Genomic DNA, 24,112 nt, shown 5'->3' with positions numbered 1-24,112 from the left:
TGTGAAGGATGTTCTTGAAATAAAGAATCAGAGAGACAAATCTACTTTAATGATACTTTTTCATTTCACTTTGAACTCGTAACTATTACACTCCTAATGTTGGACATGAATAAGTCTCTGCAGCACTGACCAGTGACGGGAAAATGGTATTTTAAGGACAAAACACCTATTTACTCGCACTTGATACAACATAAATTGTTAATTTTATAGAGACTCAAGTCTTTGAATTTTCAAATATACAAAATATGATGACAGATATTGACTACAAGTGTAAAAGTAACAATATGAGAAATTATTAAATAGTCATCTCGTCATAGATTGTCATGATTCCACAAATTTTAGGGATTTAATGTAAAGTTGAAATTTGTTTAAGAAGCAGATGAAGATGGGTGGGGTCATGAGCGATTTGGCTTTATGAATAAAGAATTTGGCTAAGGTTAGTAGGACATTTACCATTAAGTCTAACAGTTTCTCTTTTAATATGATGTCAAAAGTTTTACGATTGTAATCTAAAATAGGAGTTTCTGCGTTTTTCTTTTTTCACCAATCTGAAAATTAGTTCCAGAATTTCTGCACTTGAGTACAGGTAATATAGAGGTGCTCTGTTGTTTCAATGTGATTTTTTGCAAAAAACAAAACAAAAACATTAATTACTTTCAAAACCAAACCTAACTAAATAACTTACTAACTAACCTAATAAATAATATTCTGAAAAGAAGCTATTTGAGGTTGAGCGTTAAAAAGACTACAAGTCCCATGACGCAGCTGAACAGCGAGAAGCAAACACTGCGCATGTGCAGGGCAACGGTCGCGCGGATATTTGAGTTTTGTTTGAATGGCTGAAGACGAAGAAACGCCCGTCGGATAAAAGCTTAGTTTCGACATGTAGAGATGGCAGAAGCGTTTAGTCTGATACATTCAGACCGATCATGTCTGGGTGAACAGTCCGTGTCGAGCCAAAGCGGAAACAGGAGTGTGAGAGTGGCTGAAAAGGAGAGGAGGAAGAACGAGGCGGAGGACTCGTTTGTTCTGGCCCTGAAGTACTTCACAGACGGTAGGGTTGGTCGGAGCTGTAGCAGGAGTTAATGTTTCCTTCAGATCAGACCAAACTTCAATAAAGAGACGCATACTGACCAACAGGCAGAGATATAATGTACATATTAACAACTGTTTACATATTTCTACGTCAGCAGCACTACTACTCGGTGAAACTTGTGATTGTGATTGACAGCAGCCTCTAAACACCGGCCATTGAACATGAAAAACAACCACCCAGTTATATTTATTGTTATTCAAACCAAATCTACAACTTGTAAACATTTAGACACAAACTACTGCTTACCGTATATGACCTTTTGGTGACAGCAATAATTATGACAATTTTCTCAACTTTGGCCAACATGTCAGACAACCCAAAATTGGAAATAGGCTGTCAAAAAAGTAACTTTCCCTGTGTACAGTGTCTAGTAGCCATGATATTATATCACAAATTCTGTCTGTTGAAGTTAAATCCCTGACATCCCATCATAGGCTCTCCTACTGACGTGTCTGTGGTGGTATCAGCTGTAGTTTTCTGCTAACAGATATCTGCTATTGAACCAGGAATTATTCAAGTTATTATTAATTGTAAACTTTTTTATTTAATTTACTCAAATTGTTGTTCAGTTTTTTCATTGACCCGCTGAGTTGTGTATTATTATTATTTTTAAATACTTTGCTGAAATGATGTCTAAATAATGATCCTACTTTCACATTTTCAATATTGTTATATATCTTGCATATCACACATGTAAAGCTGTAATGTCATTGTGAGTAAAGATTTGTTATAAAAATTAAAAAACTAAACTATGAATAAAATTTAAAATTTAAAACTACGTGCTTTTTTAATGTAAATGTTTCCTTTCACTGTATTGCACAGATTACATATTTATTATCCTGTTAGACTGAATTTTTATTTATAGAAAACGTTTTATTGATGAATTTGATTTTATTGCACTTATGACTTTATCATGCTATTGTAATTGTATTTTAGTTTGTCTGTCAATTGTTACTATGAACGGTCCTGTTTTTTTTTTTTTTTTTTTTTTAACCGTTTATCTCGACCTTGTATTTTCTTGTTGGCAGTGGCTATCCGTACTTAGCCTTATCAATATACCGGCATTCTATCCGTATGTAACACCCCTCATTGGCCAGTTTAGGTCACGTGATTGAGACACTTGTACTTGTTTGCTATTAATACGTAGATTCCCAGACTAACTAACCCTAATCGTAACCCTAACCCTAAACTATGTTACGGACTAATTAACCGTAACCCTAACCTTAAACTTACAGACTAAATAACCCTTACCCTAAACTATGTTACGGACTAATTAACCCTAAACCTAACCCCATAATCGTAACCCTAACCCTGAATTTACAGACTAACTAACTCTAACCCTAAACTGCGCTACGGACTAACTACCCTAACCCTAAACTATGTTACGGACTAACTAACCCTAACTGCAACCCTAACCCTAAACTACGCTACGGACTAACTAACCCTAATCGTAACCCTAACTCTAAATTTACAGACTAACTAGCCCTAACCCTAAACTACGCTACGGACTAACTACCCTACGGATTGCAGATGTAAATTAGCTATTTGCTAACCCTGGTGCAATTGACAATTGCAAAATGTCCCTGTTAAGTAAAAAAAAAAAATATATATATATATATATATATTTATGATGAAAGTAAACATTTTTGTTTTGAAGGATGCCATCAGAGCATTTCATTTTATAATGTTGTTTTTTGTTTGTATTGCGTCTGATCCACTGTTTGTCTTTCCCTCCTGTAGTTGAAGCAGGTACTCCTGTGACGGGAAACGATGACTTTGAGAATCACCTGGTGCAGGTGGAGAAGGTGGCCTACAGCAGAGGACTGGCCCCAGAGGCCATCGCTACCATGCTGGAGTTTGCAATGAGCTCGCGTATGGGTAAGACAACTGCATTACAGAGAAACCTTTTATTTTCCAACACAATGTGGGGTCTCCACACATATCTGGCCCCAAGTATTTAAAATGGAAAAAAAAACCAAACATTAGTATTATTAACCAATGCGTAGCATAAATTTAAACCCTAAGCATAAAAATATTCTACAATTGAATGAAATAAATGGTAAAAATTTAATATAAGAAAAATAACACCTCAATAAATCCAACAAAAAACAAAGATTAAATATTAAAGTGCAACAGAGCTTATATTAGAGATTTTAGATCGCGGATATAATCCAATACGCTTTTTACTTTTTTCATTTTTTAAAGACTGATATCTGATATCAATATCAGATGGGAACACCCTACTTTGTTTCTTATAAAAGGATTAAAAAAGAAAAAGTGTGGTATTGATGGTAAACCTTTTGAAGAAAGCATTTCCCTTTACAGTAAATGCAGTAATTTATGCATCATGCAGTTGAACATAGTTGAACAAGTTATTTGCTTTAGTCTCTCCTAAGATTGGGAAAAATATTTTTTAATAAAACATGCACATTGAAAACATGTAGCATTTTTTATTTTTCTATTTACCCTCTTCCTTCTCTGCAGGAAATGGGCCGTGTGTTCGAGTGCTGAAATGTCTTCTTCCTGCATCTGTGGTGCCACAAGACTGTGTTGTTCGAGCAGTGGCTTGGTTATGTGTTGGCAAAATACCAGTAAATACTAAGGTTGGTGATGAGAAAATGTACTATGTTAATATCTCTCTCTCTCTTTTTTTTTTTAAATAATCAAGGTTTTCTGCTTGAGTATAACTTACAACTATTTGTGCTTATTCTTGATTTAGCATTATGAAAACAGTTCATTTCAAAGAGAAGTTCATTCCTCCAATGGCAATTTTGTTTTTAAACATCCAATTTCATGATTATTTGAAGGTGCAATGTCTTTTAATATCCGTGAATGAAATTAAATCTTTTGACGTAATAAACTAATTTAATATTTGTAAAATGATTACACCATCGTGTGGTTTGAAAATATAAAATAAGGATGGGTTTCAAACGCAGGCTTTATTTCACCGTGTATTACTTTCAAACCCAAGTTCTTGTACAGACGTCCTCCACACCATCAACCCCAGCTTTAATCCGTTTTCCTTCACCTATATTGAATATATTCTCCATGTTTAGGTTCTTTTTGTCAAGTGGGTGTTGACCGTGTTTGACATGATTGAGGCAAAGGACCAACTTCGAGCTGTTTATGGCTTCATCTTCAGCTTCGTCACTGAAGAAACTCTGGTACGTGTGTGGCAGTATTTTATTTATCACTTCTGTTTGGATCTGATGTTGATCCAATGTTCTGTTGCATCCTCTTTAAAAATATGTCTACCTAAATGTGCATAATAATTAACTTAGTGATTTCTGCCCTATTAGCCCTATCGCATGATTAGATTTAAAGCTGCTGATAATGACATATTGTGGAGGCTTCGTAGATCAATAATTTAAAATCGTATGCAAAGAAGTGTTTTCCCTTCATTCTTATGTTTTTTAGCTAGACGAGGAGGATAGTGATACGCTTTACACCATTTTTTTTCTAGTTTGTTCCCAGTATTGCACATGATATCGGCATGGAGATATAAAAAAAACTACTTCTATCTATGCAACTATTTACAGAACTCCACATCCCACCATCAATCAATCAATCAATCTTTTATTTGTATAGCGCCAAATTATAACCAATGGTATCTCAAGACCAGTGGCGGCTGCTGGTCTTTCATGCAGGGGAAGCTCATTTTCTGCCTACTTCAGAAAATGTATCTGTTTATTTAAATGTGAATTCTAGTAGAATTCACATTTTGTTGTCAACAACTATTTGTAGATTATCACGCACGCACGCACGCGCGTAGCTGCTGCGCGCTGGAGTGTGAGTGTTTGGTCAAAAGTCTCACAACACAAGCAGTAACAGTCTCCACAAACACCAAAAACAGACACTAGGTTTGTCAGAAGTTGATTCGCTATGAGAGGATCAGCAAAGTCTCCGTGTCAACACAGAGAAACGGACTGAAATATTTGAAAACTCCACCTGTGTGCTTACAACGTCATACTCTCTGATTGGCTCATTTCGCTGTCAATCAAAATTGAATTAGCCTGAGACAGATCATCCAATCATCATCCATTATTCCAGCGTCCGGAACAGACAGATCCAGCCCACTGCTCCATAGACCTCCTGTGAAGCCCGGCGTCCGATGGGCGGGACTAAGTGCGTCATAACCGAGCATTTATCCAATGAGCGTCTAGTTTGACTGCAGTGGATCAACCCCTAAATCCTGTCCCATTGAAGTCAATTGAAGCTGAACTTCACCACTGTTTATTAACACTGTGACGCTGCGGTAATGAATGAAGAACGTCACGCTGTCAGTTTCCTGTTATAAGAAGCTGATTCTGAACTAAACATACATGTGTTCTGTCATATATTTAGTCAATGAAATGTACACACAACACTACATATTTGACCACTGATTTTAGGGGAAGCTGAGGTTCCCTTGTAGTCTTAAAGCATCCGCCACTGCTCAAGACACTTTACAGTAGAGCAGTCTTAAGGACGGACTCTTCATTTTATGGATACACACATATGCATATATACGTATATACACATACATATGTATCCCACACCCAACATGAATTCATCATGGCGGCAAGGAAAACCTTCTGTTAAGCAGCAGGAACCTTGTGTGGATCCCATTCCTATGATGAACAGCCATCCACGTTATGCTGTGTTGGGTGTGTGCAGAGGAAAGGGTGGAGACAGAGTTGTTGAGACTCTGTAACTCCACACTGAGGATCCCACGGACCTGCAAGACAAAAGCCAGAAGGAGTACAGGAGCAAACACACAAGAGAAGAAGCAGACATAGAGGGAGTGTTCGAGAGAGGAATGGGACCCTCTCCGGTCCCTCTCTAACCTAAATGACCTTTCTCTTAACGCCCTCTCCAACCTCTCTCCAACCGAGCATGCCAGACCCCCCCACCGGCAGTCTATGCCTATTGCATCTTAACTATGAGCTATGAGCTGGTTCCTAACTAAAAGCTTTACCAAAGAGGAATGTTTTGAGCCTAACCTTAAAGGTAGAGAGGGTGTCTGCCCCCGAACCGTGGTTGGTAGATAGTTCCAGAGAAGTGGGGCCTGATAACTGAAAGCTCTTCCTCCAATACTACTTCTAAAGACAAATGGAACAACGAGTAGGCCAGCATTTTGAGAGCGTAGTGTTCTGGGGGGATTGTGTGGCGCTACAAGCTCCTTGAGATAGACTGGTGCCTGTCCATTTAGGGCTTTATAAGTGAGAAGAAGAATGTTGAATTCTATTCTATATTTTATGGGAAGCCAATGCAGAGAGGCTAATACAGGAGTAATGTGATCTCTTCTCCTAGTTTTTGTCAGTACACGTGCTGCAGCATTTTGAACCAGCTGAAGTGTCTTAAGCGACTTGCTTGGGCAGCCTACTAAAAGAGAATTACAATAATCCAGTCGAGAGGTAACTAAAGCATGGACTAGCTTTTCGGCGTCGCTCTGAGACAGGATAGATCTGATTTTAGCAATGTTACGGAGATGAAAGAAGGCAGTTCTTGAAGTTTGTTTTATGTGAGAGTTGAAGGATAAATCCTGATCAAATAGAACCCCAAGGTTTCTAACAGTTGTGCTTCGTGCCAGAGTAATGCCATCTAGGGCAGTTAGGCTAGCATAGGTTTCTCTAAGGTGTCCTGGGCCCAGTACAATGACCTCAGTCTTGTCTGAGTTAAGAAGAAGAAAATTTTGGTCCATCCAGGCCCTAATGTCCTTTAGACAGGCCTCAAGTTTAGATAGCTGATTTGTCTCACCTGGCTTCATTGATACATACAGTTGGGTATCATCAGCATAGCAGTGAAAGTTAACAGAGTATTTTCTCATAACATTACCAAGGGGGATCATATAGATAAAGAAGAGGATTGGACCTAGCACAGAGCCCTGAGGAACCCCGTAGCTTACTTTAGTGTACACAGAAGACTTATTATTCACGTGTACAAACTGGTACCTATCAGATAGGTAGGACTTAAACCAGTTTAGGGCAGTCCCTGTGATTCCAAGTAATTCCTCTAATCTCTCTAGTAGAATATAGTGATTTATAGTGTCAAAAGCTGCGCTAAGATCTAATAAAACCAGCACTGAGAGTCGTCCTTCATCTGAAGCCCAGAGTAGATCATTAGTTACTTTAACTAAAGCAGTCTCTGTGCTGTGTTGAGCTCTAAAACCTGACTGGAAGTCCTCGAACAGGCTGTTGTTTTGAAGGAAGTCACAGAGCTGAGCCGCCACAACTTTCTCAAGAATCTTTGAAATAAAAGGAAGATTAGATGTAGGCCTGTAGTTTGCTAAAGTGCTGGAATCAAGAGTAGGTTTTTTGAGAAGGGGTTTGATTACAGCTACTTTAAAGGACTGTGGCACGTAGCCTATTGATAGGGATATATTTATTGTCTCCAACAAAGATGGGCAGACCAGGCAGACTTCTTTAAACAGCTTAGTTGGGATCGGATCTGAAAGGCAGGTCGATGGTTTGGAGGATGAAATAATAGAGTTAAGTTCCTGAAGTCCTATATGTGTGAAGCAGTTTAGGTTAGGCCTATTTACATTTAATGGTACAGCAGGCCCAGGTGAAGGCAGGGAGTGGCTAATTTTATTTCTAATCTTATGAATTTTATCGTTAAAAAATGTCATAAAGTCCTCACAGCTGAGGGCTAGAGGAATCATGGGCTCAATAGAGATCTGACTTTGTGTTAGCCTGGCTACAGTGCTGAAAAGGTACCTCGGATTATTTTTATTTTCTTCAATTAGTGAGAAGTAGTATGTAGATCGAGTATGTCGTAAGGCTGTCATATATTTACTATGGCTTTCTTGCCAGAGTATTCGTGACTCCTCTGTTTTATTGGAGCGCCACATTCTCTCTAATTTATGGGTTGTTTGTTTGAGTGTGTGAGTTTCAGAGCTAAACCACGGAGCTTTCCTCTGACATTTAATAGTTTTTTCCCTCAATGGGGCAATTGAGTCCAAGGTGGATTTTAGTAGACTAGCAGAGCTATCGACAAGCAGATCCAGTTGAGAGGGGTTATAATTAATATCATAGTTATTTATTGGATGGTGCACTGAGTTTAAGGCAGCAGGAATGGCCTCTTTAAATTTAGCCACAGCACTATTGGACAGATTTCTACTCGTAACTATTTTATTGCACAGTGCGAGATCCTCTAGGATAATGTTAAAAGATATTAAAAAGTGATCTGATAGCAGAGGATTTTCAGGGTAGACTTTTAGTTCATTAATATCAAGGCCATATGTTAGAACAAGATCAAGAGTATGATTTAAACGATGAGTAGCTTCATTAATAGTTTGAAAAAAGCCAACTGAGTCTATTAGGGACATAAAGGCTGAGCTCAGGCTATCACTATCTTTGTCAACATGGATATTAAAATCTCCTACTATCAGTATTTTATCAGAACTGAGGACTAAGTTTGATATAAACTCAGAGAATTCTGATAGAAATTCAGAATAAGGGCCTGGAGGACGGTAAATTATCGCAAATAAGACTGGCTGGCAGGTTTTTGATTCGGTATGAGATAAATTTAGAACCAGGCTTTCAAAGGAAGTGTAATTGGCCTTTGGTTTAGGATAGATTAGGAGAGAGGAATGATAAATAGCTGCTACACCACCTCCACATGTCTCGTGGCACATGAGTATTTAAATGACTGGGAGGAGTGGCTTCATTTAAACTAAAATATTCATCTTGATACAGCCATGTTTCAGTTAAACAGAATAAATCAAAGTTATTTTCTGAGATAAGGTCATTTACTAGTAGAGATTTGGATCTCAGTGATCTAATATTTAATAGAGCACATCTAATGGTTTTATGTTTTGGTGTTTCTAGATTTGAGATTTTAATTTTTTTCAGATTTTTTTAATTGATAGCTCTTTTATTTGATTTTATGTTAAAATCATTGTGAAATTTGGGTCGGGGGACAGACACCGTCTCCATGAAATAATATTCACCACCATCACAACAGTTGTCATGGCGATGAACACAGCTATCATATTAGCAATGGGAGGGAAACTGTCCTAAGGCAAGAGCAGAGGGGCGTGGAGGACTCCACCTCTGTAACATGGTCTCATTCATGAGATGTCATAACAGTGACTGTTCCATGTTTTCTGATAGTAGAGATGCTCCCGCCAAAGTAGGGTGGATTCCATCCCCAGAAGGATCTCCAATTATCAATGAAGCCCACCTCGTTTTCTGGACACCACCAGAAAACACTTCCACCATGCAATTAGTGGAATCTTTTTTGAGCAAATTATTTTTTATTTATTTGATTTGATTTGATTTTTTATTAATTTCAAACAAGCACAAAACAGTGTATGAAATCAAGAAAAGATAAGATACAATTTCATAAAATGCTTGTCCGAGTGGGTTCTGAAAGAAGCAAAGCATATCAAGTTCAGCCCCCCTTACCATCATGAAATTTCACGAGCCATAAAACTATAGAATCATTAATAATACATTTCACTTTTATATAAATGAGCCCTGAAATACAAACTATTAATAAAGTACTTTTAAAAAGAGGTATAAAATTAGCTATCCAGTCCTCTATGTCAGTGGTCTCCAACCTTTTTTTGTTCCACAGACCGGTTTAATGTCAGAATGTCAAGCATGCTTTCAACATAAGATACACCGCAAAAACATATATAAAGTGCATGAAAAATAAAAACAAAACTCACCATAACGTGGGAGCCCTGAGCTTTTTTCTTTGCAAAGAGATGTTTGACATATGTAGCAGAAAGAATCTGGTAATTTTCCAAAATAAAGCATTGTTCTCGGATAATAAAGAAAATGAAAATATTGTAAGTTATGTATTTCTTCTTGGCGACCCGGTACCAAATGACCCATGGACCGGCACCGGTTTTGATGTCCTCACCTAATTTATTCCACAATTTAACACCATAAAAAGAGATGCACATATGTTTTAGAGTTGAATTTAGAGTATAATTCTCTCTTAAAATATATGTTCCCTCCCGAAACATGACATTTTTTTTATTGACCTATGAAGCCTACACTATGGATTTATCTGACAACAGACTTTCATGTCCAGCAGCTTTACATGTACACATTTTCCATTGGTAAGTTTAATACCATCTGATAGATTTCTCAACAGCCACGTGATTGGTTTGAAGCCAATAGAAGCAACTAAAGGAAAATACATGTAATACCAATACATAATTCTATGTCTATTATACTGGGAAAGGTTTTGGAACTGATCGAATCATTTATATATTTACAGTGCCCCTTCATTTGCCACCTGTTGTACCTTTTGACACGAAAGGAAAGTGGTAAGATGTTTGTTTGATTTATTTTATTATTACAGAAAAAAAAAATTAGAAAGTGTGTTTGATCTGCACAAAGCTGATTAATTTTCCTGTTGTCACAAATGACCACATTACCTTTTTTTTTTTTATAAAGTTATTTGAGCGGTTACAATTGCCTTTGTTTTGTCGTTCTAGTGCGGGTGTTCAGAGTCCGAAAGCTACTGGAGCTGCAGTCTAAACTGGTACAAAACCATTGATCTTTATCATAGAGAATGTAAATATCTTTGTACTGTAAACAAATTATATTAATTAAAAAATGAACTCTAACCCACAGAGCAGTTTTTAATATGTTTCTTCCACATATCAATGGCATTGCTGTGTCTGCATCAGCAGGAAGTTTGTTTTCATGAATATCAAAGATAACTAAAACCTTTTCTCTCTTTCTCTCAGGGAAGACAGCCCTTCCTCTTGCACCTGCTCTCCCTTTACAAAGTGTTTTGTCCGGAACTCGTGACACTCTCCGTCCCATCACGGATGAGGGTTTGTACATACGGTAGATTGTGGAGTTAATGTAACACTGTCTCCAACACCAATTGAAAGTGATTTTTTGCCCCACAGAGTGGATTTAAAAACCATGTTAATCCCTGGAAATCAGCGTTAATCGGAGTCCAGAAGAGGAATGGTTTGCAAGTGGCCTCTGGCATCAGTTTGACAGTTGCATCCAAAGAGAAAACCAACTCGAGGAAAAGGGTATGTTAATGAGGCTGAATGCACCTCTCTTAAGGGCGGATTCACTAAAGATTTAGGGGTATTAAAATGTGTGCAGACGTCCCTCCACGCCCTAATAAGCGGTATAAACGCCAGGAAATCAGGAGTACGCGGCTGCTGCCCGTTGCAATGCACTCTCAGTTCATTTAGCGCGTTTCCCTCTAATGAATATGTATAGTAGGCGGAGCTCACAAGGGGAGCAAAAAAATGGGAGGGGGACATGCAAATGAAGAATCATCATGGGCGACTTCGATGTGAAAAACAATGGTGGACTTTAGCACAGGTTTTCATCAGGTTGGGGGTGAAGTCCATGGGTGGAGTTACCAGCGGAGGGGAGGGTATTTTCTTTCCCGATTTCACTTGTGACATCACAAATGTAGAAAATTTGAAATTTGTGTTATAAGACTTACACAGACCACAAACAAACGACCGGATGGTTTTATTTCAAATTTTGTGTGCCGATGGACACTCGAGTTACTTCATATGTGATCAAAAGAACTGCAAAAGTGGATATTTCATAATATGTCCCCTTAAATGCAGTGGGCGCAATGCAATTCATCAAATCTCGAACTGTTTGCTGTGATTGTTTTAGCACAGGAAAATACACAGCAGAGATGGAAAAAAGGCTCCAGTTAACCTTTCTAGAATAAGAAAATAATTCAAATAAAACAATAGTCAATATTAACATCCACTGAATGAGAAAATAAAGTGTGAGTAAAGTGTGTGTGAGGGAGAGAAAATGCTGAATGCCTGAAGGCCGTGTGGAGTCCGGTATGTGTGTGTCCGCTGCGGTGCAGAGGGGGATGCTGTGCGTAGACCTCCATGGATGTCGCTTCTGACGCACAGCTCCAGTGAGCTTCTGTGTCTTTCTCTCCATGTTTTGACCGTCAAACTCTCGTGTTGTGTTGATGTCAAGCCAGAATCAGCTGTTCAGATGCATAATTTAAGCAGTGATGGCGCAACATTAACATATCAGATCTTAATGAATCCGCCCCTTTGTGTTTACTGTTAAGTCTTTTTTCATCCAAAGCTATTTTCCCCCAGAAAGTATTTGTATCATGAGTTTCAACCATTGTAGCAGGATTTCATATGTTCACTTTTGATTTTCTGATTTTGTTTGTTTTCTAAGAAACTCTGCCACCTGGAGTTGCCAGCAATGAACTCTGTTGTCAACAACGAGGCTAAAACTGAGCAGTCCTACAGCTTGAAGGTGGTTCCTCTGGTGCAGATCAACTCCTTTGCTCAGCTGTTGGAGAATATGCATCGCATTGAGGTGATTTTTGCTGTTTGGTGCATTGCTTCAGCACCAAAGGGCTCTCTCTGTTCCTTTATCGACTTTAGAACAAAACGTTGCATTAAATCACTTGGTTGGAGAATGATTTAGCTTGGATGTAAGTATAAAATATTGCTTTTGCTAAGATAATGCCGCCTCTTAGTGGATTTTTTTGGTGGACCTTAATATCGGATATCCCCTTCGTTTTGCAAATAAGAAACACAGTTATCAAACAAATACATAATTTTTTACAGATAGAAAGAAGCATTTCTTAAAGTACAAAATGGGAAATTTCTTAGAAAGTTGACAGGCATTTTAGTGTTGATTTGGTAGTTGGAAAAGTCACGTTGGACTTAAATAATAATTTTTGTAAGTACAGAAATGTTTCTTTGTATGTGTCAAACATGTTGTATTATTTAAATGAGCCTTGGTTCTGATTTGCAAAACAAAATGTATTAGTTTGTGAATGTTTTGTAATTGCAAACCACACTGAGTTTCTTTGTAAATCATCAGGTGAGAAATACACGTTTGTGAGGGTTTGGCATGATTTTAACTCCATGGAAAATAGCTAATTTTATCTTGGGACATTCATTGTAATACAGCCCACTGAAACCCAGAGTAAGCACTAACTTTTCATTTGTGGCTGTCGGTAAAAACAACTCAACCATTTCCCAGAGGCCCACCAGGAGCTCTTACTTCACTGGCACTTTATTGTTGTTGTTGTTGTTGTTATTATTATTATACAATATTATTAACAATATCTTAATTGAAGTTGTAATACACGCTTATTACCATATGGTGGTGCTGTGCTACTGCTCTAATATTGCTCACAGGCAGTGCAAGTATACCATAGTGTGGGGAACTTGTATTTATTTAATTTATTTATTTTTATTGGAGCATAAATACTTCACAAGCTGCACAGCGGTTTTTTTTTTTTTTTTTAATCGGTTGCTACCATCTTTCTTTGTCAATTAGTTTTCTACTAGTGTGTCTGAACAGAAAAATAAGTGGTTAATTGAAGGTAAACCTTAAAAAGCCTCTGCTCCATAGATATGGTAATTGCAAAACAACATGAATAAACATTAAACTACATAAATTCACCTCTCCTATTGGAGGCTAACGGCACCAACTTTGTACATGGATCAACAACAGTCAGGAAAGCTTGTCTTATCCTTACCACATGTTGGGGAAAATAGATGAGTGCAATCGATTTGCCTCATAAATTCATCCAGCGGAGACACTGACAATGAACTATTGATTATTTTCCCCCACTACCCTCCTGTCATCAAAAGCGAACGGTGCTTCCTCAGCCTAATGATACTTTGGCTCCTCTGTTATTGAAGAGTTGACTTGTGTCCAACTCCACTTTGTCTTCATTTTATTGTTATTTCTTTACTGCGCTGACATTCTCATAATAAGAGCAAGGTGCTTGTGCACGGTATGTGTTTAATAAAAAAAAAGAAAAACTCTCCCCTATGACCCAGTGCTTCCAGTGAAGAGGATATTCAATGCAATGCAATTAGCTTAGAAATGGATCTGTGGTTGACTCGATTACAAAAACAAGAGCATCTGTTGATCTTATTTTTTTCAGCAGGTAAACAGATTGATTTGAAAGTCATTTAAAGGTAGTAAGTCATGCAGAGCCACCTTTGTGATTGAAGTCCTTTGTTTTAATGAGATTCTTTTTTTTTATTTTTTTTAAATAAAGTGATGTTTTTCTTGTCTTTTTCCTTACTTTGCTCTCACCAGCTTCCTGCTCAGATGGGCTCACTGCTGAGCTCAAGCCTGGCTTTGCAGTACCTGGACTGTGTGCAGGACGAGTCTGCCCTCCTACGCCTTAATTTCTGGCTCGGCCACGCTTTCCAAGAAGGTGAGTGTTGGCAGCAGGAGGGGCGGATATGGAAAATATGACTCCCTCGATTTGAAAGTCACTGAGAAAGCTAAAGATGCACCTTAACACACTCCTTAGCTGTCAAATCAAGAGGTTGGTTTCAGAGGACAGTTTAAATCATGTGTCAAACTCGAGACCTGGGGGCTAATTCCGGCCCTTCAGAGCATCCAATTTGGCTGGCAGGAGAAAGTAAAAAAAGAAAAACCGTGAATAAATGTGTAAATGACCAACTGATTCAATTGTATAGATAATATCGTCTAATAGTCCCTGAAAATACACCAATTCAATGAATCTTTACGATATTTCCCAGTGCTCATGTTTATATCACATGATGGCAATCATTTTTAAAAGCTCAGTTGTTGAAATAACTCATTTTGTACAATATCCTTCAATTTTGCTCAAATTATTCAACAAAATCTTCCCCAAATTAAAACAAAAAAAGAATCCCAAAATCAAGTAAATTAGGTGAAAATCCTACAAGATTTGATATCTGTCACTTATTGCTTTAATATTGTTGGTGCTTTACATACTTTACTAATATTAAAGGTGGAAGTGTGAAGTAGGGCATATTATTGTTGAAATGGCTTGTATTTCCGCTTATAATTTTTGGGTCACTTGAGATCAAACTGGTCCGTATTTCGCCCCTGAACCTAATCTAGTTTGACACCCCTGGTTTAAATGAATCCTTGAATTTGAATTTTCCTAATGTTTCAATTAAAGCCAATTTCTGCTTTTCTTTCTGTTAAGAATTTCTCTTCTCTGGTGATGGAGGAGCCTGCCAGAATTCAGAAGAAACTCTGCAGTTTTTAAACCGGTTACTCTGCGCTCAGAATTTTCTTCAGGTGAATCTCTTTTGTCACTCACTTAAAACTTGTCTCTTTCCCTCACACCTGTTCATCAGTATTCCTCATTTGTAATGTATTCAGGTGATGCACAGCTGCTGTAAAGTTTCAGCTCAATGTCATTTTCATGCTAATCATAATACTGTACTTTTTGTCTTGTTCTTCACCAGGAGGGGTTTTACAGTTCAGAAACGTTCCTCTACAAGTTTCTAACATTGTGGGATGGTTCCCTGTTTCGGCCACAGATCCTCGGCCTACTCAGCAATATTCCAGTCATCCCAAGTTCCCGTAAGTTCTCCTTAAAAAGGCCACTGCTGGGGCGGTGTTTAGCTCAGTGGGTAGAGCGCCCGCCCCATGCACAGAGGCTACAGTTCCTCACCTGCAGCGGGTCCAGGTTCGATTCCCGGCCTGGGACCCTTTCCTGCGTGTCATTCCCTGCTCTCTCTGATCCCCTTTCCTGTCAAGCAACTGTCATATAAAGGCCACTAGAGCCAAAAAAATCCTTTAAAAAAAAAAAAAAAAAAAAAAAAAAAAAAGGCCACTGCTTACAGGGACGATTTCTGGTTTCAGATTATGTTCATATTATATGATACTTTAATCTAATGGCTGTGGTGTGTAAAATGTCCAGCTCTGACTGTTGTCTCCTGTTTAGAAATTGAAAGGCTTGTGTTTGAGCCACTCAAGCAGCTCTACTTCACCTCCTCTCTGTTTTTTAAGGTGAGTTCAATCATTGTGTACACATTATTTCAAGCTTGTGAAACTTCTTTTTGGGTGTTTTCTTTTAGAGAAACATGCCTGGTTTATTTCTCTCCATTTCATTTCTTTAATAACCTTCTGTTCTGTATTTTCTCACCTCTAAAGATGAATATGCTCACTTTGAACCTTTACCAGCAGAGCTAGAGTATGCCACACTAATGCCATATTGGTTGTAGTAATGTACATTAGGGTGGTCTAAAGATTAAAAAAAAAAAATATTCTGTACATTAGAATCCTGCATTTGTTTCCAAATTATTTGGGTTGCACAAGAAAAGACACATAGCGAGCCAAATAAAAAGGCATATTGGAATAATTTGTGTTTTTGTTCTGCAAAAACAAACAATGTTACTTAGAAAATCCTTAGAGAATTCAGCCTTGTTGACATCTGCTGGAGCAATTCTTATTAATGTTTGTGATAGATCCAGTCTCAAAGAAAACCACTGATTTGCTTCCCTTCATAACCTGCTTGTTTCAGGGCCTCTCAGAACCTTCATTTTCCATAATGTTACATGTGTATAATGTATATGTTAGGCTTTACACGATCAGGGTTTTTGGGCTGAGTTTTAAAAAAAAATGATCACTGATCTGATCATATGAATTCAGGTTGCTTTTTTTTTAGGTACCAATCGAATTCCTTCGGTAATACCTGATGCAGATTCACAGAAAATCAATCGGTACCATGTTTCTGGACTTAAACGTAGCCTTGTGACTGTGAGGAAGTGGAAGAGTTGATGAATTTCCATGCAGGACCTGAACATAACATTTATTGTCAGTGTGTGGGTGTGTGGCCCTTTAACTGCGAAGGAGTACGCTTGTTTTCTGAAGACAAGGCACAGGAAAGGTTAACACATTGCACGCACAAGAGCGCCATGGCTCCGCTTTTTAAAATGCGATGCAGACCGAGCACTTGCAAAAAACACGGTTAATGTAAATGTGAGCTTCACTCCAGCACTTGAACTCGCTATTGCTTATAGTCTATATTCACAGGTGCACAGCGGAGGTGAGGGGTGCTGCCCCCACTTTCAGAGCCAGTAGATTGGGGAAGAAGTCAGGCCCTCAGCTGCTCCGCTCCAACCGATCAATATTTTTGCCGTTCACTCAGGTTTTCACCTTTGTGCACAAACGCGAGTGAAATAAAGCCTTGTCACGTAAAGCAAACAACTCTTTGGTGTAAATGAGATAATAAATCAATGCAATGGGAGCATCTACTGAAAGTTTCATCACAAAAATAAAATCATTGATCGGATCGGTGAATTAAGACATTACTTCCTATCACATTAATTGCATAAAATGCAAAATATTGGCCGATTCGATATAGCTGATCAGATCGGTGTAATTTCCAGGAAACTTTGAGCAGCTTGTGCAACCTCTAAGACATCTCCTTTTTTCCCAAATGTCTTCCTAAATCATCTTCTGAATGCCAAAACCTAATGCAGGATTCTAATCGACGTTTTCTGAAACTTTATATCGTACCATGCTTTGATGGACCAAGCTAGTGTATATAGAAAACTAAGAAATTAAATGGAGGGCAAAAAAATACACTGTAATTTATTGAGTGAAAATAAAACATGTTTACATAGTACATTTTGCTGACTTTGGGAAACAAAACCATGTATCCTCATGATGTTGTCAATGAGCAGGATGTCCACATTTCCGTGTGTCTTTTTTTTTTTTTTTTTGTTTTTGTAGATTTAATTAAAAAGAAAAAATCATGCTTGTAATCTTGCTGTTTGGATTTTCATGATTTCATGGGGAAAATAAAGCGTGTCCCTGTAACCCTGGAAAAAGGAACAAGCGGTTCAGAAAATGGACGGATAAAATAAAGCATGTAGTTCCAATTCAAGGCCTTGAAGCACTTATGAATTTAAATTCACAATAACCAAGGTCTCTATTATGGTCAAGATAAAGATGAAAAAAATTGATTTTATATACATTCATGTTTTAGAATTTCTCAATAGTATAATCATTTTTTCCTCTCATCAGTAGGAATCTTGCAGAAGTTGAAAATAATGTTTAAAGTCCTCAATGCTCAGTGGTTTCCTGTGTGTGCAGTGTGGATTATTGGAGTGTATGACTAACATGCTGCTTCGATGGCTGACCTGGCACTCGGTCTATGCTCTTGAGGATGACCTGGACATCAGCCTCAACAGCCACACCTCCATGTGAGTTTTACATGAATCCGTGTATCATTCGTTCATTCGTTTTATTTACATGCCTTGATTAAACCTACTATCTGAAAACAAAAAAGTCTTCCTTTTGTAGTATCCTTAAGGTTTTTGCCTCTTCAATCTTCTATTTTTTACACCTACAAATGTTGTTTCCCTCCCAATGTGGGAGCCGAGGTGTTGGTTCAATTATTTACTGATAAGTTTCTCTTAAGTTATAGAAGGTAGTATCTTTTCTACACTTTTTAATCACATATAATGAAGATTTGAACCTCAGAAAGCTCTAAAAACTAACATTTAGCTTTGAATTTAATCAGTTTCTTATCACTAAATAAGCAAAATGTGTATTGACTTGGTTTACCCTTTGGGTTTGAAGCATTTTATTCACATTACTTTTTGATTAAAATCTGTTTGAGAAGAAAGTAGCCCTGAAAGGGAAGTTAACGATTTCTTTACTGTTGAATGAAGACTTTCATTTGGTGTTAATTATTTTCAAATCACTTGTATTTATTCTATGAGGAAAGTTAGATGCAAAACTCGGGGGGTGTTTATTGTTTGCCGAAGGTCCTATCTGTTTTGAATATGATTTTTTTTTCAGTTGTAATGTGCCTTTCCACATGACTGGAGGTTTTACTTTGAAAACTGGTTAATATGAGACAGATTCTGCTCTTTTGCCCTTTTTCTCAGTAACATGACTCTGTCAGGGTTCAAAGATTCAGTGATGGAGCTGATTCACTTTGTGGGTCACCTGGCGTGTGTGGGGCTCCGACTGGAAGGATGCCACTCTCTCCTCCTCAGCTTCACCTTGGACTTCTATGAGACGGTAATACAGCTAAATCTACCAGGTCTAACTTTGCTTTAAAAAGGTGTCATACACTCACTGATGTATAATGCAGTGGTTCCCAATCTTTTTCTTGTTGTGACCCCATTTTTGTATCACAATTTTTTTAGCACCCCCAGAGACTTTTCTTTTTAAATTGTTTTTTTGATCATGTTTGTTACGCTGTGTTACAAATGCAGACTAGCCACTATCATTACCATAACAATAAGCTACAGCTCAGATATTTGTATACTGCATTTCACTTTATATTTTACAAAGTTAAAGTATAGAATACAATTGTTTGAAAATTGTTATTTTAAATTGTGCAAAACAGACGAATGATTTAAAAAAGGAAAAAAAATAGGTTGAGTTGATCTCATGACTTGACTATTATTTCCTCAAATAAAGATAATTCTAGACAGATGAGACAAAAAACTGACTTGTTGCCTGGTAAAATGTCATTGTTTTAATGTCATAAACAATTTGGAAGCAGTAGAAGCACCTGGAGAACTGTCACCGAGCTACATTAGTATAAACGGATTTCCCAGCTTAATGTTGCACAATCTAAATGAAGCGACATGTCAGGATTAGCTTCACAGATGAAACTTTGCAGAGTGACAGTAAAAGCTCCAGCAGTGACTAACATTGTCTCTTTTAGTTTTCACGCTGTACATCCTGTGTGTTCTCCTCTGTTGCAGGTATGCGACACCTTTCTTAAATACGGCCTTCCACTGCTGGTGATGCCTCCACCTGGAGTTTTCTACCCTGCCTTTTTAGCCACGGAGACTGTCAGCGTGGACAGGCTGGCCTTCATCATGCACAGGTGAGGACCCCTCACTTAGTTCTATGCCCAGGTTCACACAACACGATTTTTACAAGGCTTTTCACATTCAGGATTTTTGGGCCAATCGCTTTTTTTTTTTTTTTTTTTTTTTTTTTTTTAACACTTTGTTATGTAACTTTTTTCAATCAGGTACAAGATTAACTTGGCATCAGCCAAGAGTCAAGAGAAGCTGACAGAGGTAATCACACTTGTTCACTTTTTCTGTCCTTGCTTTAAAAAGACAAAAAAGAGGATAATTTTACATAAAATATATACATTATTTGATTTGTGCTGTGTAACATTTCTGGTAGTTTCTAAGCTGTGAAGTGGAGATTTGCATCAGACAGAATCCTCGTGGATAAATATTATTGGCACATTTAAATAATATAAAAATAAAGTTCTGATAAATGGCGAAAAAATCAATTACAAAGGCTGTGTTTGAAATCGCATACTAACATCGTACACATTCAATGAGTATACACAGTCTACTTTATACTATTATTATGATTAAGAAGATTAGGATTCTCCACCATTGAAAGTTCTGAAACATTTTAAGTGAGAAAGTGACCAAGTAGAATACCAACATGTGGTCATTTGATCCATAAAACTCACAGAAACACATTTCTTTCTGACATTTTAGAGATTTTCGGACACTCGCCATTGTGCTACTGCCAAAACTTCCGGTTAAAGGTGCAGTTTGCGACTTTCAGATCCCTCTCTCCCCCTCCCTCCCCGCTTTGCCTCCAAACTCCAAACACAATCCTGGCTCTGATTGGGTCTTTTTGCTCGGTCCCTGTGCATTCTGGCAATCTGCCAAAGGCTGCAGGAGCAGCAGGGGGACTCAATGTGCCTGTTTATTTCACACAAACTACTAGTTTGATGTAAAGCAGTCCTTACATAGTGACAGCTTCAGAAAATATGACAAAAAGTCACTTTTATAAGGGTTATAAGAGCCCTATTTACAAAGGCGTTAAAAACTAATGGAAGAGGAGAAGCAATGCTTTTGTTTTGAAAAGAAGATGTTTGCGTTTTAGCTTGAAGCCGGTCCCAGGACTATTTACGTTCCGCTCGTAATGCATCATGGGGCGGTTAAGTATGACTCGTGTGTCCACCATGCATACTTGACAAATGTCACGATATAGTATACATCCTGGTATTTCTTGCCTATTCAAGCTTTCCATCCTATCTTATTGGAACGCACTACATACTCATGTAGACGTCAGACTTAGTATGAGTCGTATCTTTATGACATTTCAAACGCAGTCAAAGTATCAAGTATTTGGCCAGTTTGTCCTCGCCGGCCTTCTTCATTTCCTGTTTCCTAGCAGGCCTTTCACATCAGTCGCCAGACCATCAGTGAGTTCAACCATTACGTGGTCGTCATGGTGAACTGCCTGTGGAACTCTAAAATGTTTCACACGGGTCCCGGAGTCCAGCTGCGAGAGGAGCTGTTGGTCAAGAGCAACGTTCCCCAGTACTGGAAGCGCTTCGATCTCATCCACCATCATGCCTTCATGAGCTACGCTTTTGACTTTCACAATCAGGTTTGTGGAAAAAAGTCACATCCATGGCATGTTGTAGCTGTTCTCCACAGTTTGCTTATCAGGCTTACAGATAAGACAAATGTCATATTGATGTATCTTTCATAGGAGAATCATTAATACAGAAGGACACTTCATTATTAATGAATGCTGCATGAGATGTCGTTTTCATCATGGTTAATAATACACGCACCTTCCTCTGGTTTAGTCCAATGCAACATCCAGTGGCAGTGACCCTTAGAGAATTATCTGGGTCGTCTGACAATGAATATTGATGTTCTTTTCCCTATCAGTGCTGGCCTGGGAGAAAGGAAGTGGACCTCAGCGTCATCAAGGTATCAGATCATTTTACGCTTGCGTTTCAAACGGTTAACACATATGTGTCAAACTCATGGCCCGGGGGCCAAATCTGGCCCTTTGGAGCATCCAATCTGGCCCACAGGAGAAAGTAAAAATGAAAGAGAAAACATGAATCATTGTGTAAATGAAACTGAACACTGCTTATATCGTATGATTGCAGTCATTTTTAATGTTAAATTGTTGAAAAAACTCAATATTCTTACGAATTCTTTTCTCAAATTATTACATAATATTTCCCTTAATTTAATAGAAATTGATCACAAAATCAAGGAGATTTAAAGTGAAGATCCTTTATTGCTTGGATATGGTCGGTTTCTTACATATTTTGTATTTTATTTAAACGTAGAAGTGTAAATTATGGCACAATAATTTTGAAATTACCCGTTTTCCAGCATAAAATCTGTGGCCCACTTGAAATCAAACTACTTTGTATTTGGCCCCTGAACTAAAATGAGTTTGACTCCCCTGAGTTAACATGTTGTTTGATGATGTGTATGAACTGTACTGTGTTTCAGCATTCAAAGCCATGGGGCTGGTATGTGGAGTACCTGTTCACTATGGGTTTTGATGGCCTTAAACAGTTTGTTCAGACTCTCATCAGCCCACAGCTGCCAGCAGGCATCACACAGAACCAGAACCAGCAGACATAGAAGATGAGCTCCACCACAGCTTGGAGATCGTCTTTTTTCTTTTTAACATTTGTACATATTTTACCTTTGCTTTTTTTTTTTTAATCTCTTTATTATTGCAAATAATCAGGAGATTTTTATGTACATACTGTAGATGAGTGTGTTTGTGCTGATGGTGGTGTTGAACAGTAAAAGTCCACACTGCTTTCTCTGTTGTTTTGTCTTTTTTGTTTTCTACTAAAGGACGCTTCAAACGTTTCAAGCTAAACAAACCTATTTGATTGATATTAAAAGTCTAACAATCGTCTTTTCTGTGATTGGAAGGCAAACATTGAAACATTTTTAATTTGTTTTTCCTCCATCGATCACTTCACTGCTAGTTCAACAGTGCGTGGCAATGCACTTTCATGGGTTTGACAGAAACTTAGACTTTAGGTTTGTTTTTCAGTTTAAATAATTTGATGGATTGAATGTATGTAGAACGTATTTATTTATTTTTACTAGCTAGGAGTTTACCAACAGCTTAATGATTTTTGAAGGTGTCCAAACTGACTGAAGCTCCTGGTTGTACAGGATCTATTGCAAAAAAAAGTCTAACAAACCCTTTAAATTCTGAAATGGATCCATCTTAAAACCTGTGTTGATTCTCAATGGTTTGTATTTTCATGCTTATCTGTTAACCTCCAAGTTTGACATTTGGACAGGATTTATATTTTCATCAAACTAGATGTTAACCTAATACAATTGTACAATAAACTATTATATTATGCCCTCATGCTTTTTGGTCAACATTTCGCTTTCCTGTGAAAAGCTTTTAATATTTAGTCTTTTTTTTTTGCTCTCATTAAAATGAGATATTTGTAGTATTTTAAGGGAAAACGAAGCTACAAGTTACACAGGTGTTATATTGTCCTCCTCCAGAGGGCGCTGTATATGCTTCATTCAGCTGATTATCCCTGAACCCATATGTTGAGTGACTGTTTAGAAAAGGTAAACTACTGGATGAGTGAAAACTTCCTTTATCTACATCTGAATATTAATCTATATCTATATAAATCTATATATCGATATTAGAAATTAAGATTTAGACAATATCGGCAAAAAAGTTCATATCAAACATCTTTAGTTATTCAGGTTAAAATGCAAAACAATATATATATATATATAGTGCGTAATTGTGATGTCCACATCAAATATATACATATATAGAAAAATAAATGTTTCAATTAGTTTATAAACTAAGGGTTTATATATACAGTCATATATATCTAAAACTTTTCGTATATACCATATATTCAAACTTCCATACTGTATATATATTCAGACTTTCATATATATATTCAAACTTTTCTTTTATATATTCAGACTATCATATATATTTAAACTTTACTTATATTTATTCAGACTTTTCTTATAAACTTCAAACCTTCATGTATAAATATTCAGACTTCTCATTAATTCCGTATTTCCCCAGAGCCAAATAAATATGTTTAATTCCCTAAACTGCGTGTCAAATATGATATATGTACTATATAATGAAGCATTGTTTACTGTGCACAAAAACATTATTTTGCAGCTATAAATTTGTTTGTTATTTTTCATTTCATTTTCAGTATTTTAATCTCCAACAGCTTTGCACGCAGGTGAATGAAATCAATAACAAACATGTAGTTTAGTGGCTCTGTGAGACTAAGGTGTCTGCATGTGGGGCTGTGATGATTGGATCCGGCAGGGGAAACTCCTCCGTGTGTGAGAGCAGATCCAGATCCACCTTAAATCAGCGGACGTCAGTGAGAGCTTCATCTGCTCTCCTCACTTTACTTCAGCTCTTCTCCACCGGTGTGTCTTTATTTCTGAGCAGCGGCGGCGGCAGCGGCAGCTGAGTGCATCCTCTCCCCGGGCAGCAG

The 24,112-nt window shown here is 37.6% G+C and overlaps 1 protein-coding gene across 1 annotated transcript; it reads left to right on the top strand.

Moving 5' to 3' along the window:
* The first annotated feature begins 808 nt into the window (after nt 1-808).
* cenpi (centromere protein I) lies at nt 809-22,226 on the top strand. The gene is made up of 20 exons (XM_028459121.1): nt 809-1,054; nt 2,837-2,974; nt 3,581-3,699; nt 4,153-4,260; nt 10,313-10,361; nt 10,533-10,579; nt 10,788-10,877; nt 10,956-11,087; nt 12,235-12,378; nt 14,128-14,248; nt 15,017-15,111; nt 15,282-15,399; nt 15,764-15,828; nt 17,920-18,029; nt 18,720-18,855; nt 19,551-19,675; nt 19,826-19,874; nt 21,001-21,219; nt 21,510-21,551; nt 22,092-22,226. The coding sequence occupies exons 1-20, from the start codon at nt 892-894 to the stop codon at nt 22,224-22,226; spliced, it is 2,205 nt and encodes a 734-aa protein (XP_028314922.1). The 5' UTR covers nt 809-891.
* Nucleotides 22,227-24,112: the final 1,886 nt, after the last annotated feature.

The sequence above is a fragment of the Gouania willdenowi genome, chromosome 10 (assembly GCF_900634775.1).
Source record: "Gouania willdenowi chromosome 10, fGouWil2.1, whole genome shotgun sequence".
NCBI lineage: Eukaryota > Metazoa > Chordata > Actinopteri > Blenniiformes > Gobiesocidae > Gouania > Gouania willdenowi.
Note: the sequence above shows the minus strand (reverse complement) of the source record. Positions and strands in the feature narration are given on the sequence as shown.